This window comes from Haliotis cracherodii, unplaced genomic scaffold, assembly GCF_022045235.1.
Source record: "Haliotis cracherodii isolate W230 unplaced genomic scaffold, xgHalCrac1.p SCAF_5, whole genome shotgun sequence".
In the NCBI taxonomy this organism is placed as follows: Eukaryota; Metazoa; Mollusca; class Gastropoda; order Lepetellida; family Haliotidae; genus Haliotis; species Haliotis cracherodii.
In genome coordinates this window covers 65,159,512-65,185,041 of record NW_027266308.1, presented here as the reverse complement: position 1 = coordinate 65,185,041, position 25,530 = coordinate 65,159,512, and the positions used below count along the sequence as shown (strand labels likewise).

At 40.2% G+C, this 25,530-nt stretch overlaps 1 protein-coding gene across 2 annotated transcripts in view; it reads left to right on the top strand.

The window, feature by feature from the left end:
- Window positions 1-25,530, top strand: part of LOC139442130 (E3 ubiquitin-protein ligase UBR2-like) — a 67,925-nt gene that overhangs the window by 9,574 nt on the left and 32,821 nt on the right. Inside the window, exons 5-21 of one of the 2 annotated variants that reach the window (XM_071222932.1) lie at window positions 273-470; window positions 5,691-5,768; window positions 5,964-6,026; window positions 7,010-7,133; window positions 7,620-7,760; window positions 10,123-10,159; window positions 10,921-10,972; window positions 15,383-15,481; window positions 18,477-18,558; window positions 18,697-18,775; window positions 19,410-19,518; window positions 20,219-20,347; window positions 21,433-21,517; window positions 22,713-22,799; window positions 23,882-23,943; window positions 24,565-24,675; window positions 25,407-25,472. In XM_071222932.1, the coding sequence (XP_071079033.1) occupies window positions 273-470; window positions 5,691-5,768; window positions 5,964-6,026; window positions 7,010-7,133; window positions 7,620-7,760; window positions 10,123-10,159; window positions 10,921-10,972; window positions 15,383-15,481; window positions 18,477-18,558; window positions 18,697-18,775; window positions 19,410-19,518; window positions 20,219-20,347; window positions 21,433-21,517; window positions 22,713-22,799; window positions 23,882-23,943; window positions 24,565-24,675; window positions 25,407-25,472 (1,602 nt within the window). Of the gene's footprint in view, window positions 1-272; window positions 471-5,690; window positions 5,769-5,963; window positions 6,027-7,009; window positions 7,134-7,619; window positions 7,761-10,122; window positions 10,160-10,920; window positions 10,973-14,693; window positions 14,793-15,382; window positions 15,482-18,476; window positions 18,559-18,696; window positions 18,776-19,409; window positions 19,519-20,218; window positions 20,348-21,432; window positions 21,518-22,712; window positions 22,800-23,881; window positions 23,944-24,564; window positions 24,676-25,406; window positions 25,473-25,530 lie in introns of both variants that reach the window. The other variant, XM_071222931.1, reaches the window with a different exon arrangement.

Genomic DNA, 25,530 nt, shown 5'->3' with positions numbered 1-25,530 from the left:
TTATCAACATGTGGACAAAATGTGATCGATTGAAATAGAAAAGTTAAAAAAAATAGTGTCGTACAAGTCGTTTTCATGTTATGTCAGTTCCACATAGCGATCATAGCGCAACAACAGTCGTAAGTCTTTGTTAAAATATTGGATTTACGCTCACCTTCGCGCTACAACACAGAACACAGAACTTTAAATCATATTCCCACTGTGATACACCCCAAAACTTGCCAATTCATTTAATATTTCATTAATCTGTGAATAAATTTGTGTCCATGTAGAACCCTATTGACCTGCTCCCGTCCGAGCTGACTGACCGCGGTAGTGCTCTGTTTCTGGCCACACTGACCTACTGTGTGGACATGCTCACCTGGGAAGAGACGGTCAGCCTGCCCGAGGGGTTGGAGGCAGAGGACTCCGTGGACAGTAACCTGTATCACTGTATGCTGTTCAATGACGAGGTTCATACGTACGATCAGGTGAGATTTACATCTTTGATCAGTCGACGCCACTGGGGTGTATTAGTAATTGCATTTGTGATAAGGCAGTAGCAAGCCGATGTCGTGGCTTGTGACAGAGATTATAACATTGCACATAAAAAATGTTTTAACTTGAATTATTTTTCCCCCTACCAACAGACAAAACAAAAAGTCTGGCTTTATGTTATCACGGTAATATTAGCGAATTAGCTTCAAACACTACAGATTTCACCTTAACCTGACTCATTCTAATTGCTTATCTCCAGAAGGTGGTGGAAACTTCCTGTGCTGTGTTCCCAGAGAACAGAAAAACACCTCACCCAAACACACCCCTTTCATACTCAAGCGAACCGGAACCATGTGACCACACGGTCTGACTCATCACTCTCGCTAGTCATCATCATATCTCAGATCGCGTCCTCACCCTGTCTGCTCCACATGTCTCCTCACGGTACTCACCACTCTAGGTTAGTTTTGCTCTTCTCTTGAGGAGGAGGAATTTGCACAGTATCTTTAAGCTGTGCAGAGGAAAAAGATTGACGGAAAGAGAAGGGACTCTTCACGATCAACTTTATCATCATCAGAGACAACTTCGAAGAAGAAGACAGAAGAGCATCAGATAACACCATCGCTTCCTTTAGATGAAGGGATGGGGTTCGACACGTCAGAGGAAGTGCCGTTTGAACTCCGTTCTCCATAGACTACTCCTCTCATCCTAGTGCAGATTTCTTCTCTGGGCAGCAAGAATGTCGACTCACTACTGCAGGGCATTACAAAATCTAAGAAGAAATTTCCAGTTGCATTATCCATCCCTGGCAACAATCTTCAGACCCTAGCAGAGAAAAAGTCTCCCTCTTCATCAAAGTAATCTACTGTCACGAAGATGCAAAGGCTCTCGCTTCCGCGAATACAGAATCATCATTCATGAAATCCCCATTAACTTCTCAGGCTCAACCGTTCACGCCGACTCAGTCTTTCGTGCAACCTCTGACCTTTGTGCAACCTCAGGCCTTCGCACAACCTCAGACTTTTATGACTGCCTTCACGCAGCCATCAACCTTTGCGCAGCTTGCGTTCTTCCCACAGGGTTCAATTCCTTCTTCATCATCTAACACTGTCTTGGTAGCCAGTATTACACAGCAGGTTCTTAAAGCTATGCAGCAACATCAGCCTGTGAGCACACTGTGTGAGTAGTCAACTCCTTGACGTCTATCTCTGATGAGATTTCTGTGATCTCCCCTATCTCCCACAGTACCTAACGCCAATGCCTCTCACCTCCTCCAAGAGGAGTGTTTTTGAGCCGGATAATGAAGAGGAGTCACCACAATCAGAAGAATTCCCTTCCATGTATGAAGACCATGAATTGTTGGCTTGGGTTGCCGAATGACTTCCCATTTCTTCACCTTCCAGCAATACTGACTGTATCAAAGGAAAAGACCTTGATCCCTCCGATTAAGACGATTTCTCAGCTAACATAAAATTGGGATGCTTCCTTTGCCAAGGCTATTAAGAGATATCGTGTCGACAACAAGAAGCTGGCTCAGCCGGATACCACTACCAGACGTTCTTTATTTGGCCATAGCCTGTCATGCTCCATTAATGAAGCCATGTTTGCAGCCCTAAAGAATCCCCAGACTGCCTGGGAAAAGATGTTTCTAAAGACTAGCGATCCACGGCTACCGAGAAGGCAAGACTTCAGCCTTTCGTAGACCTCAGGACAGACCATTTGCTCTGTTTAGTCAAGGCCGAGGATCCAGAGGATTCCATGCCGAACGATGAAGGGGAGCTGATGAATGACTAAGCTAGACAAGTTCAGAATGATCCACCTACCACAACTAAAGCAAATGATAAGACAAAATGCATATCTTATAAGCATCTATCTTCAAGATGCTGATCTTCACTTCCCCATTCATCCAGCCTTCTGGAAATATCTACTTGTCCTTTACAAAGGTCAACATTACCAATGGACAGTCCTGCCCTTTGGAATTTCTACTGCTTTATGGTTATTTACATGGGAGACCAAACCAATTGTGGCCTTTCTGAACGACAAGGGGATCTGTTCTGCCTTCAACCTGGACGATGGGATTCAAGCTCTTCAACAAACTGAGCTACACTCCAGCTGAACTTCACTCTGAAATTGTTAACCTATCTAGGATGTAACCCATCTAGGATGGTTAATCAATCTCTTAGTTCTTTGGAATCAGGTTCCTAACAGGGCAGAGTCTTATTCAAGTTCCAGAGGATTGTTGGCTCAATATCAAAGGCTTCCAGAAGCTATTCACAAACAAATATCAGTCAACTAATGGCAAGTGATCTTAGGTCGGCTTACTTCCACCCAAGCTTTGACAGTACAGGGCAGACTTGATCAGCATCCCATCCAAAGGTTTCTCAAACCGTTCTTGGACCATCAAGAACTCAGACCTCCACTTCCATGCCTGAAGAAACATCTCCAATGGTGGACAATCAAGTCAAATATCTGTGGAGAAACTTATTTGAACGAGCCGGAATACAATCAACACCTACTTGTAGACGCCTCACGACAAGGATTGGATGCCCACCTTGACTTAGAAGTAGCATCAGGGGTGTGGTCCATAGAAGTAATTCTCTTCCACATCAACAACCTTGTGTTCGAGACAGTAATCTGGGCAATATCTCATTGGGCATTACAGTTGAGAGACAAGTATCTGATGATCAGAACAGATAACTCAACTGTGGCCTTTTCTATAAACCTCCAAGGCACAACACATTCGGCAACCCATAACTTTTCAGATGTATGAATTAACAAATAGTCTGATCAAAGCAAGACACATCCCGGGAGGTTCTTCAAAAGTCTCCAGAACAACAATCTCCTGGATTGTCTTAGGGCGGCTGGTGTTGGTGGGAAAATGTTTACCATTTTAAAATCAATGTATGAAAATGTAAAATCTTGTATACGACATAATAGTGGAGTCACCGATTATTTTGACTGCCCCATGGGAGTTAAACAAGGTTGTATCTTGAGTCCTCTCCTATTTTCATTCTTCATTAATGAGCTTTCCTTTGATGTTCAACAAAACGGTAAACACGGAGTGCAATTATACCCTGACCTTTATGAATTACTTATATTACTTTTTGCCGATGACGTGATTCTAATCTCTGACTCTATTATCGGACTTCAGAAACAAATTGATATACTATACAGTTACACTGTTACATGGAAGCTATCTGTTAACTTGGAAAAAACTAATATTATCGTATTTAGGAGGGGAGGTCCTCTTGCATCGAGAGATAAATGGTTCTTTAATAACCAACCTATAAATGTTACAAACATGTATAAATACCTCGGTGTTGTTTTACCGTTTAACCTTAATCTTAAACATCTCGTTAACGATCTCGTCCTACGAGCAAAAAAGGCCCTAATAAATCTATTTGTCGTTCTAGATAAATTGCGTGTTATCTCACCTACTATCTTCTTCAAAATGTTTGATGCTCAAGTTCAACCAATCTTATTATATGGATCAGAGGTCTGGGGTTTTGAAACCTATTACAATATTGAAAAGGTACACTTAACTGCATGTAAAAGATTTCTAAATGTTTCTAAATCGGCTCCAAATCATATGGTCTATGGCGAATGTGGCAGATACCCGTTATATATTTGTTCATATTTACGTTTACTCAGATACTGGCTCAAAATAACAGAGATGTCGCGGGAACGAATCCCCCAAAAATGCTACGAAATGCTTGTCTATCGCGATAGTGTTGGTTACGTAACCTGGGCATCAAACATTAAGCATTTACTCTTCTCTCACGGATTTGGATATGTTTGGCTTAATCAAAGCGTTGGAGACAAAATGTATTTTCTTAGCTCTTTTAAGCAGGTAGCAATTGATATGTTTACTCAAAATTGGAGGTCGTCACTAGATAACAGTACACGCTACGACGTTTATAAAACCTTTAAATATTGTCTAACACCAGAGGTTTACCTGCATACTATAACAGAGAGAAAAATTAGAGACACATTTATTAAACTTAGGCTAGGGTTAAATGATTTGATGTGCAACAGGGGTCGCTTCTCCTCTATTCCTAAGGATATGCGTTTCTGTCCATTCTGCGAAAACCATATTGAAAACGAATTACACTTTTTGTTTATATGTCCAATTTACGACAACCTAAGATTGAAATATATGCCTGATATAACTAAGAACCACTATTCCATGAACAAAATATTATCTTTTAATGGTATCTCTAGTAAAAAATTAACTAAGATATTACAATACATCTATCAAAGTCTACGAGTGCGTAGTAAACTACTTAGTAAATCCGATATGTCCAGAAATAATAAGTTGTTTTGAAACTTTCGCATCTAGATCTGGAGTATCTACATTTCATTTTTGTCTGTTTGTTTCTACTAGAAATGCATATACATTTTAATTGTCTAATTGTCCTGACATGATGAGTATATTTCTGATAGATCCTTCTGTATTGAATGTCGCGCTATGGCTGAAAGCCTTTGCGACGTAAAACGTCATATTTCCATTCCATTCCTTTGGTATTCCTTTTGTATTTTTTCTACTACTGCTGCCACTGTGGTTATTACCAATGTTATTACAATACCTTTATTATATGTCAAGTATCATATTAGTTATCAAATAATTATAAAATGCGCTGTACAGCTGTAAATAATATTGTTTATCTGTATGTGTATATGGGCCAATGGCCTTTCATACAATAAAGATTGATTGATTGATTGATACTTAGAGACTACAGGACAGCAGATTGGGCCCACCTTCAGTGTCCGACCCGCTCGAAGTCAGAGCGATAGGATCGACTCCAGCCCTACACTGGAACTGCTCTATGACAGCCATTATGGAGGGATGTTTTTGGAGATCTGTTTCCATCTTTGCAAATCTTTTCCTCAGAAATATCGCCAGGCATTGCTGGCATTCACCAACTTGGTCCACTCGTAGAAGCACAGCAACTAAAGATACCCACCAGTAGATAGATTAGAGGTACATTCACCCACAATCATGTGACTTGGTTACGGCCCAACAAACACCGACCGAGAGTGAGTCAAGTGGTGCAGTCACGTGGTTCCGATGCACCTGCATGTGAGAGGGGTGCATTTGGGGGGAGATGTCAGAACACAGCACAGGAAGTTTCAGGAATGAGAAGAGATAAGCAATTAGTAGTTCATATGTATGAACTATATTTTTACCCTAATAATTCATTTTGCTTATTCAGGTTATCACAACCCTCCAGAGAGCCATTGACTGTACCCCGAGACAAGCTATAGACTTTGCCACCATTGTAGACAGAGAGGTAAGCTTCATCAGTGGCTTTAATACCTACTAGGAAGTTAACGTCAGTGAATGTACCTGTATTTCAACACTGGGTAAATCAGAACATTGTTTGAAATATCCAAATAACTGGTTATTTTGTTGGAAGCATTTACTTCAATAGCATAATATTTGGAAGTAATTTAAGGATATTTATGTAAATAATTTATCATCGTAGGGAAGAAGCAATGTCCGGACTGGAACTAAGGCAGAATGTGATAGAGCCAAGGAAATCATTCAGGTGAGATTACAGAATTTAAGTGGATTGTTCAGTTAACCTGTCATGTCTATTAGAATATGTTGTTTCCTTGCCTGGCGCTCAGCATTATTCATGTCAATGGGCTGAAACAAGGACTGGTTAGGTCGGAGTCAGTATACTGTCTATGGGTGGGGCATTCATGTTAAACTGCGACATGGTGTCTCAGCACTATAAAACTGGTGTTAGTCCGGACTCATAAGCAGCCACACACAAACCCCATGTCACCTCACATCTATTAGAATAAAACTAATCTCAAGACATAAAAGTTAAGTATTGATGTTTTGCTTTCATATAGAAGCTGCATCTTGACTGTGTAACATTCCACCAGTATGTCATTTGGAGCTGAGTATCGCCTGGTATCGTGCAAAACGATTCGTATCTGATACTGACTTATGATACCACTGGTATCATGATACACCACATCAAATAGTCAGAAATGATAAAATCACTGAAATACAGCTCTAAAACATCTTTCTTCATACATTTATTTATTACTATCTCAAAAACTATCAAGAAAACCACAAGAACAAAACAGTTTAAAATGAAGGGATGGTTATTAAATGTAACAGTTCGTCAGATACCACGTCCTTGTGTTCTGCCATGCTGACAGGTGGTGCTGTGCTACTTCTGCCATTATAGGATGTAACGCTATTAGTTTCTGTTCTAAATATAACGTATTACGATCTCACAAACTGATCATTTGAGTATCATATGTACCTAAGTATCGATGATATCGCAGGTATCAGTGAATCGTTACAGCCCTAATGCCATTGCTGTGTATGCCGCAGTCAGGGGGTAGACACCATAGGTCATATCTGACTAGTCCACAGGTCATTTTGGACGATCAGCTTATGGTATATGACTAGATTGTGAGGGGAACAACGAGCCCCTCTATATGGTCACTAGTCCGGACAGACCTGTGTCCGTGTCTATCCCTGCCGTCTAAAACTTGCGTCTGTTGACAGCGGAACACCTCGCGTCACGGGAGCAAGCCCCTCAAGGTGCTGGTGATGCACAACTCAGTCGTAGCCCACCAGAACTTTGCCATGAAGATGATTCAGTGGCTGCAGAACATCATCTCCAAGTCAGGTGAGACTCTTCTCATGAAGTGACTTGTGTCTACTAGTAACTACAATATCTCACTCAGTCATCATTATGTGGCAACTCGTTAATGACTGATTATGGTTTTAGTCATTTTACAGTTTTACTCGTTTTACCTGAAATTATGTAAGATGTTTTAAACAATAATGTAAGGATTCTTTGTTGTAAAAAATGTCAAAACAAGATGTTGATTGATTAATTTTCTTTGCTGACCATGGTGACTTGACGTAAACACAGTTTTTGACTCATTCATTTTGCTTCATTTTGTGAGTGAATTCATGTTTGAGGATTTTGACCGTAAAGAAATATTGTAATGAGCTCTGTAGAGTAACTGTGTCGTTTTAAAATCAAAGAGACTGATTATATCATAACGTTAAGCAGAGATTTTGAGAGATAGATCTACAGTATGTACAGTGGCAGGGTTTGTGTTAATTATGAAATGACCAAATGTGACAGGATTACTTAAACTTTCAGACGGTTTGCGGCGGTTGTTCTGCATGCTGTCGATGCAGGTGCCGAAACGGTCCAGTGCCAGCTCGATGGAGGTGGAAGACGAGGATGCTCCCCTGTCACTCATGGAGCGGGTTCTCCTGGCAGACACCCAGCTGTGGAAAGGTCAGTGTCCCTTGCAGATTACTCAGACAGCCAGTCAGTGATGTATTGTGCCCCAGCCTCTCATATATCAGCTGTATCTTCGTGAGGTGGTAATAACTGTTATTAGCAGAGTTTACTTGGCCAAACAGAATTTATTAGACTCGGGCTACAGACTAGTGACTAATGTGACTGAATTGTGATGACACACAATCAGTTCTGTAACAAACTGCCAAATTGTGACCATCTGATCCTTATCTTAATTGGTTTATCAGCAAGCACTATTGGTCACTGGTTCTACTCTGGGCTGGAGTGACCACAACCACAACCACAATGAGAGGTCACGACCACAATGAGAGGTCACCAAAATATTTTACTTATTGCTAAGTATAACTATTCTTGGTCTTGTGGTCTAAGGTGCGGTATTCTGTCACTAATCTCCCACGATCTGCTGGTCCCGGGTTTGAATCCCCGATTCACTCAAATGAAGGACCTTGATCTTTTAACACCACCTGTTTGCTCATTGGTTCAACCAAACATGCTAAGGTGAACAGTGCCTACGATCTAAGTTACTTCAGGCTTTCAAACCACATCAAGCTGACATGCCTTGATACAACCTTTTGGTTTGTTTGTTGTTTAACGCCGTACTCAGCAATACAACGGCAGTCTGTAAATAATTGAGTCTGAATCAGACAATCCAGTGATTGACATCATGAGCATTGATCTACGCAATTGGGATACAATGACATGCATCAACCTAGTCAGCTAGCCTGACCACCCGATCCTGTAGTCGCTTTTACAGCAAGCATGGGTTGCTGAAGACCTATTCTACCCCGGATCTTCATGGTTGATACAAGTGAAATACTGGCCAAATAGTGTTAAACCTAAACTCACTTATTTGAAAGTCTGGTGAAGTGTCATAGAGAAAGATCTGTTTCCTTTGTTTGCTAGTTATGCTGGCATGTTCATGTGTAAACATATATAAAAAAAGCTCAGTTTTTAGAAAGTTTTAATGATCCATGGCCTTGTCTGCCGAAGGAGCAGAAGGTCAGGGGTTCAGTCCCCAGCCACGTGACACCAATAGACATTAAAGATGGTACTTGTTGTTACCTGGCTGGGCATTAAGGGGCTAAAACAAGGACTGGTCAGCTCTGAGTCAGTATTCTGTGTCTGGGGTCAACATGTTAAACTTGGGTGGACTAGCACTATAAAACTGGCCAGAGTCCGGACTAGTACAAGCAGCCACACACACATCATCAACACACAGGTGCATGTGCATTGCTATTTTTAAGAGCAATCATCTTTAATGGGATGTTAAACCCCATTCTCATCACAGTGAACCTCAGTTCTCAGTGAAATATATCACTCCAGAGTTGAGTTACCAGCATGTTTCAGGGGTTTATCTCGACCTGCTCAGAGGCTGATATTCAGCCCCAAGTCTGCAGCAAATGTCATTGAAAATTCCCAAATTGGAATTTAAGATTTCCAAATTTTTGTCAATATATTTAAGGAATAAATGAATGCAGCCCCGAGTGGTTTATTCTCTTTGCAGTGTTTATTGTATTATAAACAATGTCCACGAGTCTTTATTTTTATATATGAGATATCAACATTATTTAGAATCTACAGGCTTTAAACATAGTTTCCCATGTTAAAATAATGACTCCCTGAATACCATCAGATCTTTGCCATGTTGGACAAGTCAATTTTATGCACATGGGGGTAACTTTGGTATTTCCTGCATTTTCTCAATCCTCATGTCTATTTTTGGCACCTTTTCTCCCAAAAACGATTGCCACATCTCGCCCGCTTTTGGGTGCGATCATTCAGCCATTGCGTTGCCCAGCTATATCTAAGGGGAACAAGTCACTACCCCTTGAAGAATAATGTTGTCAAATTTACGACGTCATCAAGTGGGAAGTGTATGTCCGAATCCCCAGAAATTATGTCATGATAGAAATTTTATTGTGACATAAACCTTACCATGCTTACCTTATTCTTCGTTGTTCTTTGTGACCTATTAAGATGTAAGCTGTATTTAACTGATAACAGCACCAATTTAGAGGCAGATGTTTTAATGCTTAGTTTTATATAATTGCATTGAATGAAGTCTCAAAGTACAATGTTAAAATTTAAGAATTTAAAAAAAAAGAAATTCTCAATTTGCCAATTTGCCTTTCACTGGCAGCTGCAGTTAGTTGAGCATCCTAGATAAATGACTGTGAAGATGTGTGCGAAGTTCAACAGCCAGCATTCCAGTGAATGCTGTGTGATGTGAATTCTATCAAGTGTTAAGCATCTGTGTAGTCCACAATATCCCTAGCTACTAACGTATGTGACCTGGATCATGGACGGTGTCTCAGTATATGTGTGTTTGTATTTTCAGTTGCTCGAGTACAGAGCCATCAGTTGCTTATGGCTGGGTATGTACTAACCAATGCTTGACTGTAGGACGGCACGGCCTGTCACTTAGCTTGTAATGGAAATTGAAGGTTCCATGAAAACTAGAACAGTTCGGTTGACAGTACCAAAATTAAAGCTTTTGTTATATGCTACTCAAAAGAAGTTAAGGACCACCTGATTCTTTCATGTAGCTATGCCATTACAGATTAACTATAGTAATATGACTTCTGAACATGCAGAAAAAAACTTCTTTTGAGTAGTATATATTTAGAACAGGTATTTAAGTTGAAATTTCTTGTGATAGACATGATGGAATAAGCATGATTAGATGAAACAAATAAGGGCATTTTATACAAACAATTATTTTGGAATTTCAAGTCTTATGAGAAGAACATGATTTTATTGTTTTATATGCACAGTGCATCTGAAGAACCAGTGAAAATCACAAGGTCAAGAAAATATGTATTGGACATTATGTGAACGCCAACACAGACTTAATACAGAAACTATGGTTTATTTTAATGCTGCAGAATAAAGTCATTAGCCTTGGCTTCAGCTCTTCATAACTGGCTTCAGATCATAGACATTGCTAAATATTTGCATGAATGTAGATAGACTTAGTCAAATGGTAGTCTGCATCAGATGATATTGTCTTTTATGTCAGTGATGTGTCAGTTTTCAGTGCTTAAAAGACAAGTACATACATTCTGTTCGATGCAGCTGAAGTAATTTGCTTTACATCCCAAAGTGTTAACATCAGAGTTCTGTCCCTTTATTTCAGAGCTCTCATGGACCAAGAGTGCAAGAAACTGTTTGCAGGCATTTTTACTAAGGTAAGTTCTAACACTCATATTGAAGGCAATTAATCTTTATCAAGGTCACTGTTATAATAGTTAGTATTTTTTCACTGCTATGAAGTTATAACAGCTCATCTATTCAAGTACCTTTTGGGTGGAGTCTTATCCAGGATTGGAGGCCACACTCTTAGAGTGAGGTACCTAATTGCTGGCACACAATGTCGGCGACCATTCAAGACTTGCACTAGTCGTAGCTTCCAGCCCTGGGAGCCATTGCCAATTTACACTTACCAGAGTGGTACACAAGGTATGTGATCTAGACTGCCAGTTGTTGGGGCTTTCACTAGTCGTAGCTTCCAGCCCTGGGAGCCATTGCCAATTGCCACTTACCAGAGTGGTACACAAGGTTTGTGATCTAGACTGCCAGTTGTTGGGCTTCTACTAGTCGTAGCTTCCAGCCCTGGGAGCCATTGCCAATTTACACTTACCAGAGTGGTACACAAGGTTTGTGATCTAGACTGCCAGTCTTTGGGGCATGTACTTGTGTGGAAGTCTTGGTGGCTGAGTGGGTTAGATTCCTGACTTTGTGTGCTGGCGATTAGGTGCCTCACTCTGAGAGTGTGGGTTCGAATCCTGGATGCGACTTCTCTCACCTTAAAGTAACAGAATTTGTACTTTACTAAGAAAGTGTAATTCCAAATACAATGTGTTACATTTGACTACTTTCTGAAAGGCATTGTGAATTTTATGTTGAAATGTTTATTTTCTTCATCTTCAACATGTCTCATGTAAGAGATGAAATATGTATGACAATGCTATTTGACGTCATGTCTTGTTTCTGGTATCTATGCTTATGTACATTCAGCTCTCAGGAATATTTCTGACACCATAATCTTGGTAACAACCACTTCATTCATTATGTTCCAAGCTCTTGAAAAGTCCAAACTTGAGAGACAAAACATTAAGAATAGGTTGCTCAGATAATTGAGGATCCTGATGGGTTTCAATGCTTAACGTAAAACACCCTTCAAACACTATCGTAAACGTAAAATTCATCTTTTTTTTATCGTAAATGCTTAACAGAAAATACCAAAAAATAACTGCTTAACATAAATAAATAATTTACTGCATATCGTAAAATGATTAAAATGGTCAAAAACAGACTATCTTGAAGACCCAAATGCTTCGCCACAGAAAGCAGGCTGCGCAACTGACGCAGGGGACCAGTCTAGAATGTTTAGTGATTTGAGATTTTACCTGGTGTTAAAAATATGAATTGTCTGGATGAAACGAAAGGTGATAATATTATGATATTTGTTGAAAAATTTATTTAGGACCCCCCCATAAATAATACAGCGACGATTTTATTGAAAAAGAAGAAAAAATTACTGCTTAATGAAAAAGTACCCTAAATTTTACTACTTACTGCTTATGGGACACCCCCCCCCCCCCCCCCCCCCATCAGGACCCTCATAATTCCTCAATCCTCCAGTATACAAGGGGCACATTACAACTTAACACACAGACTTCTTTGCAAGACAGTACTATCAAGTATGGCCATCTCAAACAGAATTTCTATTTCAAGTGACCTTGAGAGCCAAACTAAAGGCCAAGTCAGTCTCAACGAGACAAAAGTAAGGTTTTCCTGGAGATGGAGGATGAGCCTTGTCTGCATCACTACAGACTTGTAGCTGGACACGCTCCCTCGATCAGGACATCCTTCCACAATCCAATCTTAGCGCTACAACTATCTAAGCCAGTGTTCATGGGAGTTACGATCACCTTAGTGCTAAGATGCCTTTATGGATCGGGGCCCTTGAGACTTTGCACAGTTTTCCTATAAATCCAGTCCTTAAATGAAGAATAACTTCTTTGATAGGCATTTAGAAGTTGGAGTACTAAGTAAGGATAAGAATTTATGAATGAACAACTTCTTTATTACAATATAAGAGCGACGTTTCGGTGTAGGTTCTAACACCTTGCTTGATAACGGTGTTAGAACCTACACAGAAACATCGCTCTTATATTGTAATAAAGAAGTTGTTCATCCATAAATTCTTATCCTTACTTAAATGAAGAAGTTGTTACTCCCACGCATTGCTTCTTATTGCCATACACAACTTCTACTGGACCAATCACCGAGTGTCCTGCCTCTATGTACTGACTCAGTGAGAGGCTGGCATACATAATGAGCCATGACTAGACTAGGAGGAGATTTATATAGTCACCGCCAAAGGAAACATGAATACCATACATGTTGATTAATATATGAAGACTTACTCATATTCAAGAGATATTAGATTGGTTCGATGCACAAACAAATATACTGTTATGTTGCCTTAACTGATGCTCGTGAATGCCTCACATGTGACATCATAGATCCATGTCTCGAGATGCACCATTTGTCTCATACAGGATTAGCGTGTAAAGTTTGGAAATCATGTGCAGCATATCGTGATAAGAATGAAGACACTGTGGTAACACTTGACTGATTGTTAGTTTTGTCATTAAGTGGTACACATTGGAAACATCTCTTCTTAATGTACATACTTCTCTAATAGTTTCTATGGTTCATGTTTCTTTTGACGGTGAGTATATATACACTGACGACTGTGACAGACAGCTGCCTGGCCAGGTACATCAGTAGATTACTGTTTGCTGATGTCTGATGATGATCTGCAGGTCATGGTTGCAGCAGTAATATTGATTGGAATTATTGCTCACGCCTTTCACTGTTCGACAGTTTTGAAATGGCTTGAAGGTTGTAGAAGGCTGCTCCTGACTGAGTAGTTCAATCTGACACAAGATTTAACTCAATAATTTCCATCTTGTTTTAACAGCAGTTATAGAAGTTTAAACAGAGTATAGTGATTCGAAACCATTTACTCCAAAAGAATTTGTAACAAACATGAACAGAAAATTCCAAAGACTCCATTGCCTTGTAACAGTTAAGTAGTTAAGTAGGTGATGTTCACCATGACTAGCAGGGGGGTATCTAGACCTGATCAGAGGCTGAAATTCGGCCCGAAGTCTGCAGCAAATGTCAGCTGAATTTCCCAAATTGAAATTACATATTTCCCACTTCCTGCTGTTATAGTTATCACGGTGATAACTAATGTGATGGCTTGGTCAAGTTGTTTCAATGATAACAGGACCAATAAAGAGGAAGATGATGTAATGCTTGGTCCTACAATATTGCATGCAATGTTAACATACCTCTGAAGTAAGGAAAATAACATCTTGAAGAAATATTGCAAATGTGAATAAAATAACAATGTTTTCGGAATTTTACAGTCAAGACAAGATATTTTATGGATGACAATTCTTTAATCTATTATGATGTAACGTTTCGGTATAGATCCTAATACCATTTTCATGCAAGAGTCACTCTTGCTTGACGATGGTATAAGGATCTATAGCGAAACGTGGCCCCTCTTAGAATAAAGACGTTGTCAACATTAAAATATCTTGTCTTTCCTGTTACTTACCCACTTTTAAAAAATACCAATCAAACAGATCGTTTTCCCAATTTGCCTACCAGGAGGACTCAGTTTGGAATCCTAGATGAACTCCTGCTAGTACATGGTAACATGTTGCTGTACACTGCTGTGTATGACTGACACAGGGGTCCTCGTGTTACACTGTAGTTCCTAAGTGCTTGCTGCCAACATGTTGCTATGCTGCTGGTAGTTGGTGGAGGGTCGGTAGTTTTGAGAGTGGTTGTGATGATGTCACATGCTTTTGTGCCTCTCCACAGCGGTATGATCAACTCCTTCAGGACTTTTGCAAAGACGACCATGATCACGACGTGTCTGTTACGTCGTTAACAGTACAAATGTTTACAGTGCCCAGTCTGGTAGGTTCAGTGTGAGGGATGATTGTGATATCTCCCGTCACACCACATCTTTGCCTTCCAGAGGGAAGAAATAGCACAGAGAGTTCTGAGATTCTTGTAAACATTCAAATTGGAGTCTTCTTTTTATTGACTTCAGGAAATGTGATCAAATTGATTGTTTTTTCATAATATTTTGATCTGACTGTATGGAAAATCTCAAAACTCTATATGCTTCACGTCTAGAGTGATCACAGGACAAGAGGGGAAATTCTTGAGGGAAAAATGAAAGCAAATTGCATTGCCGTGCACCAATGAATTACATATTTGTCTTGTTTAAAGATGAGGATGAAATTTAATAATGTTATTGGTCAAAAGTGGCAAGAAAAAGCAAGAAAGCTTTTCCTCAAGATCTTTTTGACTGTGATCATTCTAACTTAATTCCCAATAAGGCCATAATATTTTGATTGCTCGTTTTTTATGTCACCATCATTGAAGCAAAAAGTGGGCGAGGGGGGAAATGGGAAATTCAAATATCTGAAGGTGAAGATGAAAATCTAGCAATTAATGGTCTCACATGTTCTGACTTCTAAACTGCTGTTTTATATTTGTAGCACTATGCAACAGTAATGAAGGACTTTATACGGGATGACCATTACCGATCCGTGTCCATAACATGTATCTCAGTCCAAATTTTCACAGTTCCCACTTTGGTAGGTTATGCAGCATATGGTTATATGACTATCGTATGCCAACGCCACCAATGTGCTAACTATATGCAGCTGCCGCCTTTAGATGTAGAGTAATGTTCCTGGAGCACTTTTCGTAGTGTTAACAATATTATTCCCTCTATTCCAAAACATAAACTGCTGAAAGCTTGATTTGAAACCAAAATCATTCCAAACAGTATTCCGGAAAATACTTCGTAGTACAGTGAAGCCTTGTTAACTCGGATGTCATTGACTTGCATTATGTATTTGGCTGTGAGGTTGGCTATTATTCATTGATAAATCTCTGAACACTATTCAGGAACAATCAACCAAGCTTTAATAGTTTCTTTGTAGCTTAACAACTCTGAACTATTTTTGGGAAGATAACAAACTGTTAGCATATAAACAGTTTGATAAACACATATTAATTATGTTTGAACATGTATAGGTGATATAAGTAGTTTATTAGCTGTTCCATGAAATTGTTGGATCTTTAGAAGTTGTATTGATTAATTTTAGGGTTTGGAAATGATGTTTTTTAACTGGAAGTACATGGTGGTACAATATTACAGCTTTGAGATAATATCAGGGACAGGGCTGCTTCTGGTTTGTTGTTATTACGAGGGGCGATTGATAAGTTGTGAGCCTACCTCTGAAGGAGTGTGGTACGGATGAATTCCTTTGTGGTGGAGATAGACTGATCAAGTACAGTGACATACACAGGAGGATTGTTGTATTGGACACATTATTTAGTTTAGTATAAGCTATTGACTGCAAGGGGGGTTGTGAGATGACTTAAAATGGAGAAACAGGAAAAGCGAGCTGTTATCAAATACCTTTACAAGAAAGGCTAAACACCCAATGCCATATATATATGAGGATATGTTATCCACACTAGGGGAAGATGCTCCGTCATATGCAACAGTGAAAAGATGGGTTGCAGAGTTTAAACGTGGGCGATCGAGCACTGATGATGAACCCCATCCTGGTCCACCTGTTGTGTCTTCAACACCTGAAATGGTACAGCGAATCCTGGACATAGTCATGGACGACCGACGAGTGACACAGTGACAGATAGCCAACTTAGTGGACATCTCTCAGGAGCGAGTGCATTTCATTCTGACAGATATTCTAGGAACGCACAAGGTTTCTGCTAGATGGGTCCCCAAACTGTTGACAGCTGATCAGAAACGTCAAAAGACAGAATCTCTCAAGGGAGAACCTCAAGCTTTTTGAAGGTGATCCAGATAACTTTCTCAAACGATTTGTTACAATGGACGAAACATGGGTCCACCACCTTGAACCTGAATCAAAATAACAGTCTGAACAGTGGAAACATGTCACATCTCCTACTCCAAAGAAAGCAAAGTCTGTGCTTTCAGCTGGGAAAGTCATGGCATCCGTGTTTTGGGATTCTGAAGGTGTGATCATGGTGGACTGGCTTCCTAAAGGCCGTACTGTTACAGGGGCTTACTATGTGGAACTTCTGAGACAGTCAAGAGAGAAAATCAAAGTTGACGAAAGGTGTGCTTTATCATCACGACAATGCCCCAGCACACACATCACTGATAGCAATGGCCAAAATCCATGAGTGTGGCTTTGAACTTCTCCAACATCCACCTTATTCACCTGATTTGGCTCCGTCGGACTATCATCTGTTCCCACAGTTGAAAAGGCATTTAGCTGGAACTCATTTCCAGTCAGATGATGACGTCATTTGAGTGACCAAGAAGTTGACTTCTACAAAAGTGGCATAATGACATTGCAACATCACTGGCAGAAGTGTGTTGACCTTAAAGGGGACTATGTCGAAAAATAAAAAGCTTTGTTATCAAACTGACTTTGTTTTCTTTGTTAGGCTTAGAAGTTATCAATCGCCCCTCTTAAGTTGTTATTATTTTTTTACTTTGCAATGACATCTCTTTGTTAATTGTTTATTTTGTGCTTTAAGTGTACATTTATTTGTCACTTTTGTCACCGGTTTGCCTGGAACTCCGCATAAATTTGTATCTATACTGTTGGTCCGAATAGTATTGAGAGAACAAGACTTCACTGTATGTATGCCACTTGGTTGTTACCTTTTCACCTGCTTTCTATAATCTAGAATTGCAGGCTTGTTTTGATCCTGTTTATACTAATACTTTGTATATACCTTCCATTTGGTTCTGAATTGTCCTTCATTTCAATTTTTATCAAAATAATCTTTATTCATATTTTTAAAAAACAACAATCAGTTACAATACACCTCTCTTTCAGATCTAAGAAATTGGTATGTGTATCTTAATGAGAGTTAACAAATGGCATGAAATTATATCTGTCATATTTGATGATTATGATCATGATAACAGATGATTAATGTTAACAAGCCTTTGAGTTACTTCAAAGTTCAGACTGATCACATTTCATATTTGACGGGGCGATCGGGTAGCCTGGAGGTTAAAGCGTTCGCTCGTCACGCCGAAGTCCCATGGGTACAATGTGTGAAGCCATTTCTTGTGTCCCCCGCCGTGATATTGCTGGAATATTGCTAAAAGCGGCGTAAAATCAAACTCACTCACTCACTCACTCATATTTCGACATTTTTGTATTTTACTTGTCTTTATAGAACCAGTGTTTAAGATACACAAGCCCAGTCTTCAGGGTTTGAAAGATCCTGCATTTTGAGGAAACCGTGTTGTACCACATCAACAATTGGCAGCTGTTTTCAGCATGTTCAATCAATTATACTTTTTAATCGAAAATTGACTGACTAAATATATCCATGTAATAAAACCTGAAAACTGTTGATAGCTTTTTGTCAAAATTTGTAATATTGCTTTTGATATTGGTACAATTTATATATTTGACTCTATTTCTCTATCGTTTGTCCTGAATGGCCTTTGAAACCACAGATGAGTACAGTGTCCAGTGTTCCCTGCTGACCAGGAGGTGGACATCCCATGTGTTCCCTGCTGACTAGCTGTATGTGAGAACTTGACCTTTAACTTCTGTGTTACAGGCTCGGTCCCTCATTGTGGAGTATGATCTGCTCAGTGTCATACTAAAGTCATTTCTCAGACCTTGTGAAAACAAGAAAAACAGTGAGTCTTTCAACTAGTTTCACAACAGCGAAAGCATTTTTTATGAAGTTATTAACTCCAAAAGATGTTTAGTGTTATTAAAGTCATGATATTTTCGTCTTTAGATGTTCTCAAAGTCATTTTGCATCTCCTTTTCAGAGGATGGTAAACTCTGTTTTGACCGGAATGATCGCAACCCAGTTTATAAGCGGGCATGGTACATGCTCTATGATCTCAAGTAAGTTGCACACTGACCAGTCAAGGTCAGATTGATTATGCTGGACATTATGACAGAGCAAAGCATGGTATCAGCATGAAAGTCAAGGGGTCATGAACCCATGTGACAAGTTAAAGGGGACCTACATTCAGATTCTATAGGAGCAAAAAATAAGCATCCTGGGACCCCATTAATTAACACTAGTAAAGGATAACGTCTTGATGGGTAGCTTATTTGGGTATTTGGTAGCGGACTGACTTGTTATGTGGAGACTTCAACTGGCATTTCAGAGTTGGGGTGAGTGAGTGATTTGTGTTTTTTGCCACTTCGAACAGTATTCCAGTTACATCATGGCGTGTCAGCTTGATGTGGGAGGACAGATCAGTGATGCAGGTCTCTGATGTCTAGAGGTTTGGTGAAACCCACGAGCACAGATATGATGCTGACACACCTAGAAATATAATCAGGCAAACTGGGAGTAGAAACCACAATCAGAGGTTTCTGCAACGTGAATTACAGCGCCTCAGATGACAGGGCCACCCGTGCCCCCTTCAGAATCGGAGCTCTCCTTGACAGTTTGGGGGTTTTGACACACTGTGTTATGTTTGGACTTGTGGATGACACCTTGCCATTACATTGCCATTCTTCTCTTCAGATATGCACTCCTTGCGAAACCAACCAGTTCAGAAGAATGGTCTGATGGACTACGCACAAACTTTCTTAATGGAGTGGTGGCCTTATTAGACTTGTTAAAGATTATGCAAGTAAGATATATTATTGTGTAGTATTGACCTTTTTGATAAGTTTGTACAGAGAAAGTTGAACAATAAAATTCAGGTTGAACCTTTCCTCTGTTCCTCTACAGTAGAAGGTAAAATCAGAAAACTTGTGACTGTCAGCTATATGTATTATAGGGATTCTGTTCACCCTTACATCAGTGCATAGACAATATTCTCAGACAATATGATATTCGATATGCACCTACCTGTGTTTATTCCCATATCGTTTCACGCATTCTTCGGGAGAACTGGTATCATGATAATGGAAGCGTTATCATGATTATTTGGTATTCTTAACTTCACAGTGATCAAAGCCTCGGTTGTAGTCTTTTTCTAAATAGTGTTGACACTTCAGTTTCATATGAAATACAGTATTGATTTAAAACCGGACATTTATTTTTTTCAAATATGAGAGCAGATATTCAGGAAATTTCAAGTCTTTGGAATTGCCATGAAATATGTATCTCGATATGTAACATATAGCTAACAAAATATGATGATACGTATCGTATCGTGACATTCCATTGACTGTGTCACATGCATTTGATCCTGACATTATTTGCATTGAAAATCAACACCTGAAATGAATTAAATCACATGATGCTAGTTGTAATTGTATAATGAGATCGTGAGAATCACCGGATGTCCTGTATGTGGAGACTTGAGTGTGGTGTTTGTCTGACAGGGGATGGACGCAGTGACGAGGCAGACTGGGCAGCACCTGGAGTTCGAGCCGGAGTGGGAGGGGGCCTTTAACCTGCAGCTGAAGCTGGAGGATGACCTCAAGCTGTTTGCCAGCTGGTGTGCCGAGGATGTAAGCATACAGTGATGGAACTGCAACACCTTGTTGTCATCATGCTGCACTAGTTGGAATTAGGATTGTTCGGTGCCAGTTACCAGCCTGGAGTTTAATGTCACTTTAAACAGTCCAGCCATGGAGTGTCAGTATATTGTGGGAGGAAAGCACCAAGTGCTCCAACCAAGGTCGATGAAGGTGTCCATAGGATTGGTTGGTTGGTTTGTTGTTTAACGCCGCACTCAGCAATATTCCAGCTATATGACGGCGGTCTGTAAATACTCGAGTCTGGACCTGACAATCCTGTGATTAATATCATGAGCATCGATCCATGCAATTGGGATCGATGACATGCATCAACCAAGTCAGGGAGCCTGAACACCCGATCCCATTATTCGCCTCTTACAACAAGCAAAGTCGCCTTTTGCGGTAAGCATGGGTTGCTGAAGACCTATTCTACCCCGGATCTTCACGGATCATGTCTATAATAATGATAAGTGAGTGAGTAGAGTTACTGCCCAGTTGTTGATGTTTACCACTTAGGTTTGGCGTTGATTGACCAATGATCATGATCAGGGCAGATATAGGATTCAAATTCAACACTTGTGGATCCTGGCAAAGCTAAGGGACACAACTCTGCACATCAATTATTGCTGACTTAGACCACAAAGCTGCCCATCTCTCTCTATTGTAAAGAAATTAACTGTTATTAATAGACCATTGTATGAACAACCTGAAATAGTTTTTGTTCCCGCATTATTGTTGCTCTTTATAAACAAACAATTGTTTACAGTCAGATATGGATAACATACTTTAAGACTCAAGAGTATAAAAAAAGTGACTGTCCATTCATTTTGTCAGGTAACATGATAATAAATCATCTTGATTGTTAAACTTTGCATAATCTGTTATATCACGTGTATATGGAATTTTAAAGTAGTTTTTTTAAAATCCTCTTGTCTTCTCATTTTTACTTATTCCTAGAATTTGAACATTGATGCAAAGATTGAGGAAATTAATCAGGTCCTTTCATGCCTGTAATTTGGGGAAAACATAATAATGTTCACAGTTCATGGTACAAACTGAAATAACTTTGATTTCAGAAACACATTCTGACAGTAGCCTACAAGGAAACACTAGAGGCTTTGTACCAGTGCAGGGACTCGGCTAAACGGGAGAAGTGTGAGGGTAAGACCAGTCCTCTGATTCACACACTTAGTGTTAACAGGAAACCAGTGGTGAGGTCCTACCTGTACCAAGGGACCGCCTCCATGGTCTAGTGGTAGAGCCTGCGCCCGGAAAGTGGTAGGTCCAGGGTTCAATCCCTGCCCACATCATACAAAAGACGTTAAAAGATGATACTTGTTGTTACCCTGTCTGGCGCTCAGCATTAAGGGGCAAAAACAAAGCCTGTTCGGGTGAAGTCAGTATACTGTGTCTGTTAGGGATATTCATGTTAACCTGTGGCATGGTATCTCAGTGAGCTAGCACTATAAATCGTCATCAGTCCGGACTCGTACAAGCAGCCACAAACACACACGTGCATGCACGTCGTTATATATTTGCAATAATCTTGGACGCGACGTTAAACCAGATTTCACCAACCTCACCTCACCTGTACCTAGGAACATGCAATTGTAGAACTTGACGATCTGTCTATTGTTTTTCCAACCAGTCATAACAGTGATTGCTGTGACAATACCAACATCAATGTCATTTAATCTTTATCACATGCCACTTGTCCCACCTGGGTATTCCAGGGAATGTCTTTATTAACCAAAGCTGTGTAATGTTGGCACGACCAGTGTGTTTCAGCATAACATGATGGATAGATCATTGCATGTGTTGGAACCAGTTCTTAACCATCATATAGCTTCAATACTGCCAGTGTAAGGCAATTATTTGGTCACAAACTCTTATGTCATCACTTACTTACAGTGGGGCAGAGCAGCAGTGGCCAGGCCTGATAGCTGTGTGTGAAATGTGTCTGTTCCACCAGCAAACGAAACGCTCATGCCATACATGTTAGTTAATATATGAAGAACTACACATATTCAAGAGATGTTAGATTGGTTCAATGCACAAACAGCACACTGGTATGTTGAGTGATCCGACGCTCATGAACGCATCACATGTGACGTCATAGATCCATGACTCGAGATGCACCCTTTGTCTCATGCAGGGTTAGCGTGGAAAGTTCGGAAATCACGTGAAGCATATCGTGATAACCATAAGGACACACTGTGGTAACACTTCACTGATTGTTAGTTTTGTCATTAAGCGGTACACATTGGAAACATCACTTCTTAACGTAAACATTCTGTATATGTTTCTATGGTTTGTGTTTGTTTTGGTGGTGAGTACGTGTATTGTGTCCTTCCAGCTGCTGGCTACAATACCAAGTGTGTCAAGTACGATGTGTCTGGTCAGCCCACGTCAATCCATCTACCCCTCACAAGGTTCCTGTCCGGTGAGGAGAATGTGGCAGCAAGGATGCATTAGTGCTAAAATTATTTGTCTCAGCTTTGGCTCATCTGGTCATGTACCATCGAGTTTACCGGGACATTCAGCCAGCTTTTGTCATTTGTCTTTAGGCTGTTCATGTTAATGCTCTGATGAGTTTAGTTCCTACCTGACCCGTGAAGATCTGGGGTAGAATAGGTCTTCAGCAACCCATGCTTGCCGTAAACGGCAACTATGCTTGTCGTAAAAGGCGACTTATGGGATCAGGTGTTCAGGCTCGCTGACTTGGTTGAAGCATGTCAATGTGTCCCTATTGCCTGAATCAATACTCATGATGACAATCAATGAATTGTCTGGTCCAGACTCGATTATTTACAGACCGTCGTCATATAGCTGGAATATTGCTGATAGTGGCATAAAACAACAAACAAACAAACAAATAGTTCCTACCTAATTGTTAGCTCACCTGACTTTGATTTGAACTTTAAACTGTGACCATGCTCTTAAAGCAGATATTTATACAATGTTTTATGGAGATGTTTTACAGTAGCTCTTGTATTCAACCTCTACCACAAGCAGGTGGAGAAACTGATACTCTACACAGTCACATTTGATTGCACGTGTCATTTTCTTTAAGATTGGGTGGGGGATATTGATGACTTATTATGACGTCACACTAGGAACAATGTCATTGCTGAAGATTGTTGACTTTATTTGAATCTTATTGTGACGTAAGGTTGGAATGATATCACACTAGAAAAGTCATAGCTGAAGATTGTAGACTTCATTCAATCTTATTGTGACTTAGGTCGAAATGATGTCACACATGGTAGGATATATAAATGATGTATGTTCTCATGTTTACTTCAATATTTTCACGTGAAATTTAGGGGTGGTGAAGTAGCCTAGTGGTTAAAGTGTCCGCTCGTCACACCTAGGACCCGGCTTCGCTTCCCCACATGGGTGCAATGTGTGGAGCCCACTTCTGGTGCCCCAGCTGTGATATTGCTGGAATATTTCTAAATGCGGCGTACAACCATACTCACTTACTCCTAACTCACTCATAAAGAAATTCTCATTTTCTTTCAGCTTTACATTTACACCTTGGCAAGTTTGGACTTTCCTTCAATTCCCCAGAGCTGAGTACAAAGGTGAGGGCATACTATGGTTGCGAGACAATAATCCACAGATTTGAATGTCAGCTTGAAAGACCTTGATTATTTGGGGGAATGTTTTAAAATTGTTCAAGACACTGAGTTCTTGGCTTTTCAACTGAATAGTTTTCAGATTCTGGCACCCCTTTTTGTATGGACCACATATATTACAACAGGGAAACTTGCCTAGATGTCTGTGTGTGGTCCTGTCCACACTGTGTGTGTGTGGTTCTCAACTGACTGTCATTTGTTCAGTTCGTGTTCCAAATAGCCTGTGTCAGAAATAACTGCCTGCCCACCAGCCCGTAGCTGGTAACTTTTCTGTCAGGCTGCATGAAATTTTCTTCCACCTGCCCGACTGTCTGGCTGATAATTTTAAGACTACTTACATATTCAGTTTTATCATGACTCCTCGTAGATTCTCATGTGATTGTTTGCATTGTTTCTACTGAATCAAGACTCTTATGTTTCATGACTTTTCAGTATTTATAATATCTGAGTTCGGGTCACATGCCCTTCGGTCTTGTTGGGTTGTAGAATTATTTCAAGCACTGATATGGAAGCCTGTACTCTTCAATGTAGCATGCTGGTTGTACAATTATGGGTTTACTATTGTAGAAACGTCTGGAGCCCATGGAGCTAATGGAGGCTCCGTTGCGGACTCAGGTCATGATAGCCCAGACACAGGCCGGGATGTGGAGGAGGAATGGGTTTGCTCTGCTGAACCAGGTAATGACAGACTGGACCACTCTCCAGCGATAGAACTTGACAGTTTTAGTCCACTAGTCATTATCATGATAACGTACAGCAAAACCCTTAAAAAGGTCAAATTCCTACTAGTCTTCAGGATACCTTTACTTTTGGTCAGTTTGGTAAGGACTACAGGACGAGTGCCAATTTCTATCGCTGCTCTCCTACCCAGACTGAGCACCTTTGCCACAGGCCACAGGCCAGCAAGATGTGACGATTTTCGTATTTACCCTTTGTTTACACTGGTTGTACAGTTCCTAGTGTAGACAGCCAACACATCTGGACAGCTAGCGATGTGGTCACTTTGATGTGCAACGACATGTTGTCCCACTCCTCGTCACTTTTGTAGTGGGATATTTTAATTATTCTGCAACACAATGTGTAAATAACACTGAAAGATATCCATCATTATTGAGAATTCTGATTTCAGTATTAGTGTGTTTGTTTTCAATCAAGAGAAAAGTCTATCACGTGATATGCAAATTAGCTTGTGGCAATGGAACGATGCTAAGTCATCCCAGCACTGGAGTGTAAGACTGGGTGTGCACAGCTGCAGGAAACGGCTGATTCAGCTGAATACACTACAGTCAATGTAGAATATAAACACAGTTGTCAGTTGTGGCCTTGTAGCCAGTAGTCTGTCGATAAGTCTTCATGTAGCAGCATTGCAAGCAGATGGATGTTTGATATTTCCTTGTGTCTTCTTTCAGATTTTCTTTTATCATAATGTGCGATGTCGTGGCGAGATGTACGACAGGGATATAGCAATGTTGCAGGTGAGAACGACACACAGTCGCTGTCCCCAAGAAATAGGCAGCCTACTTTAACTTGTCG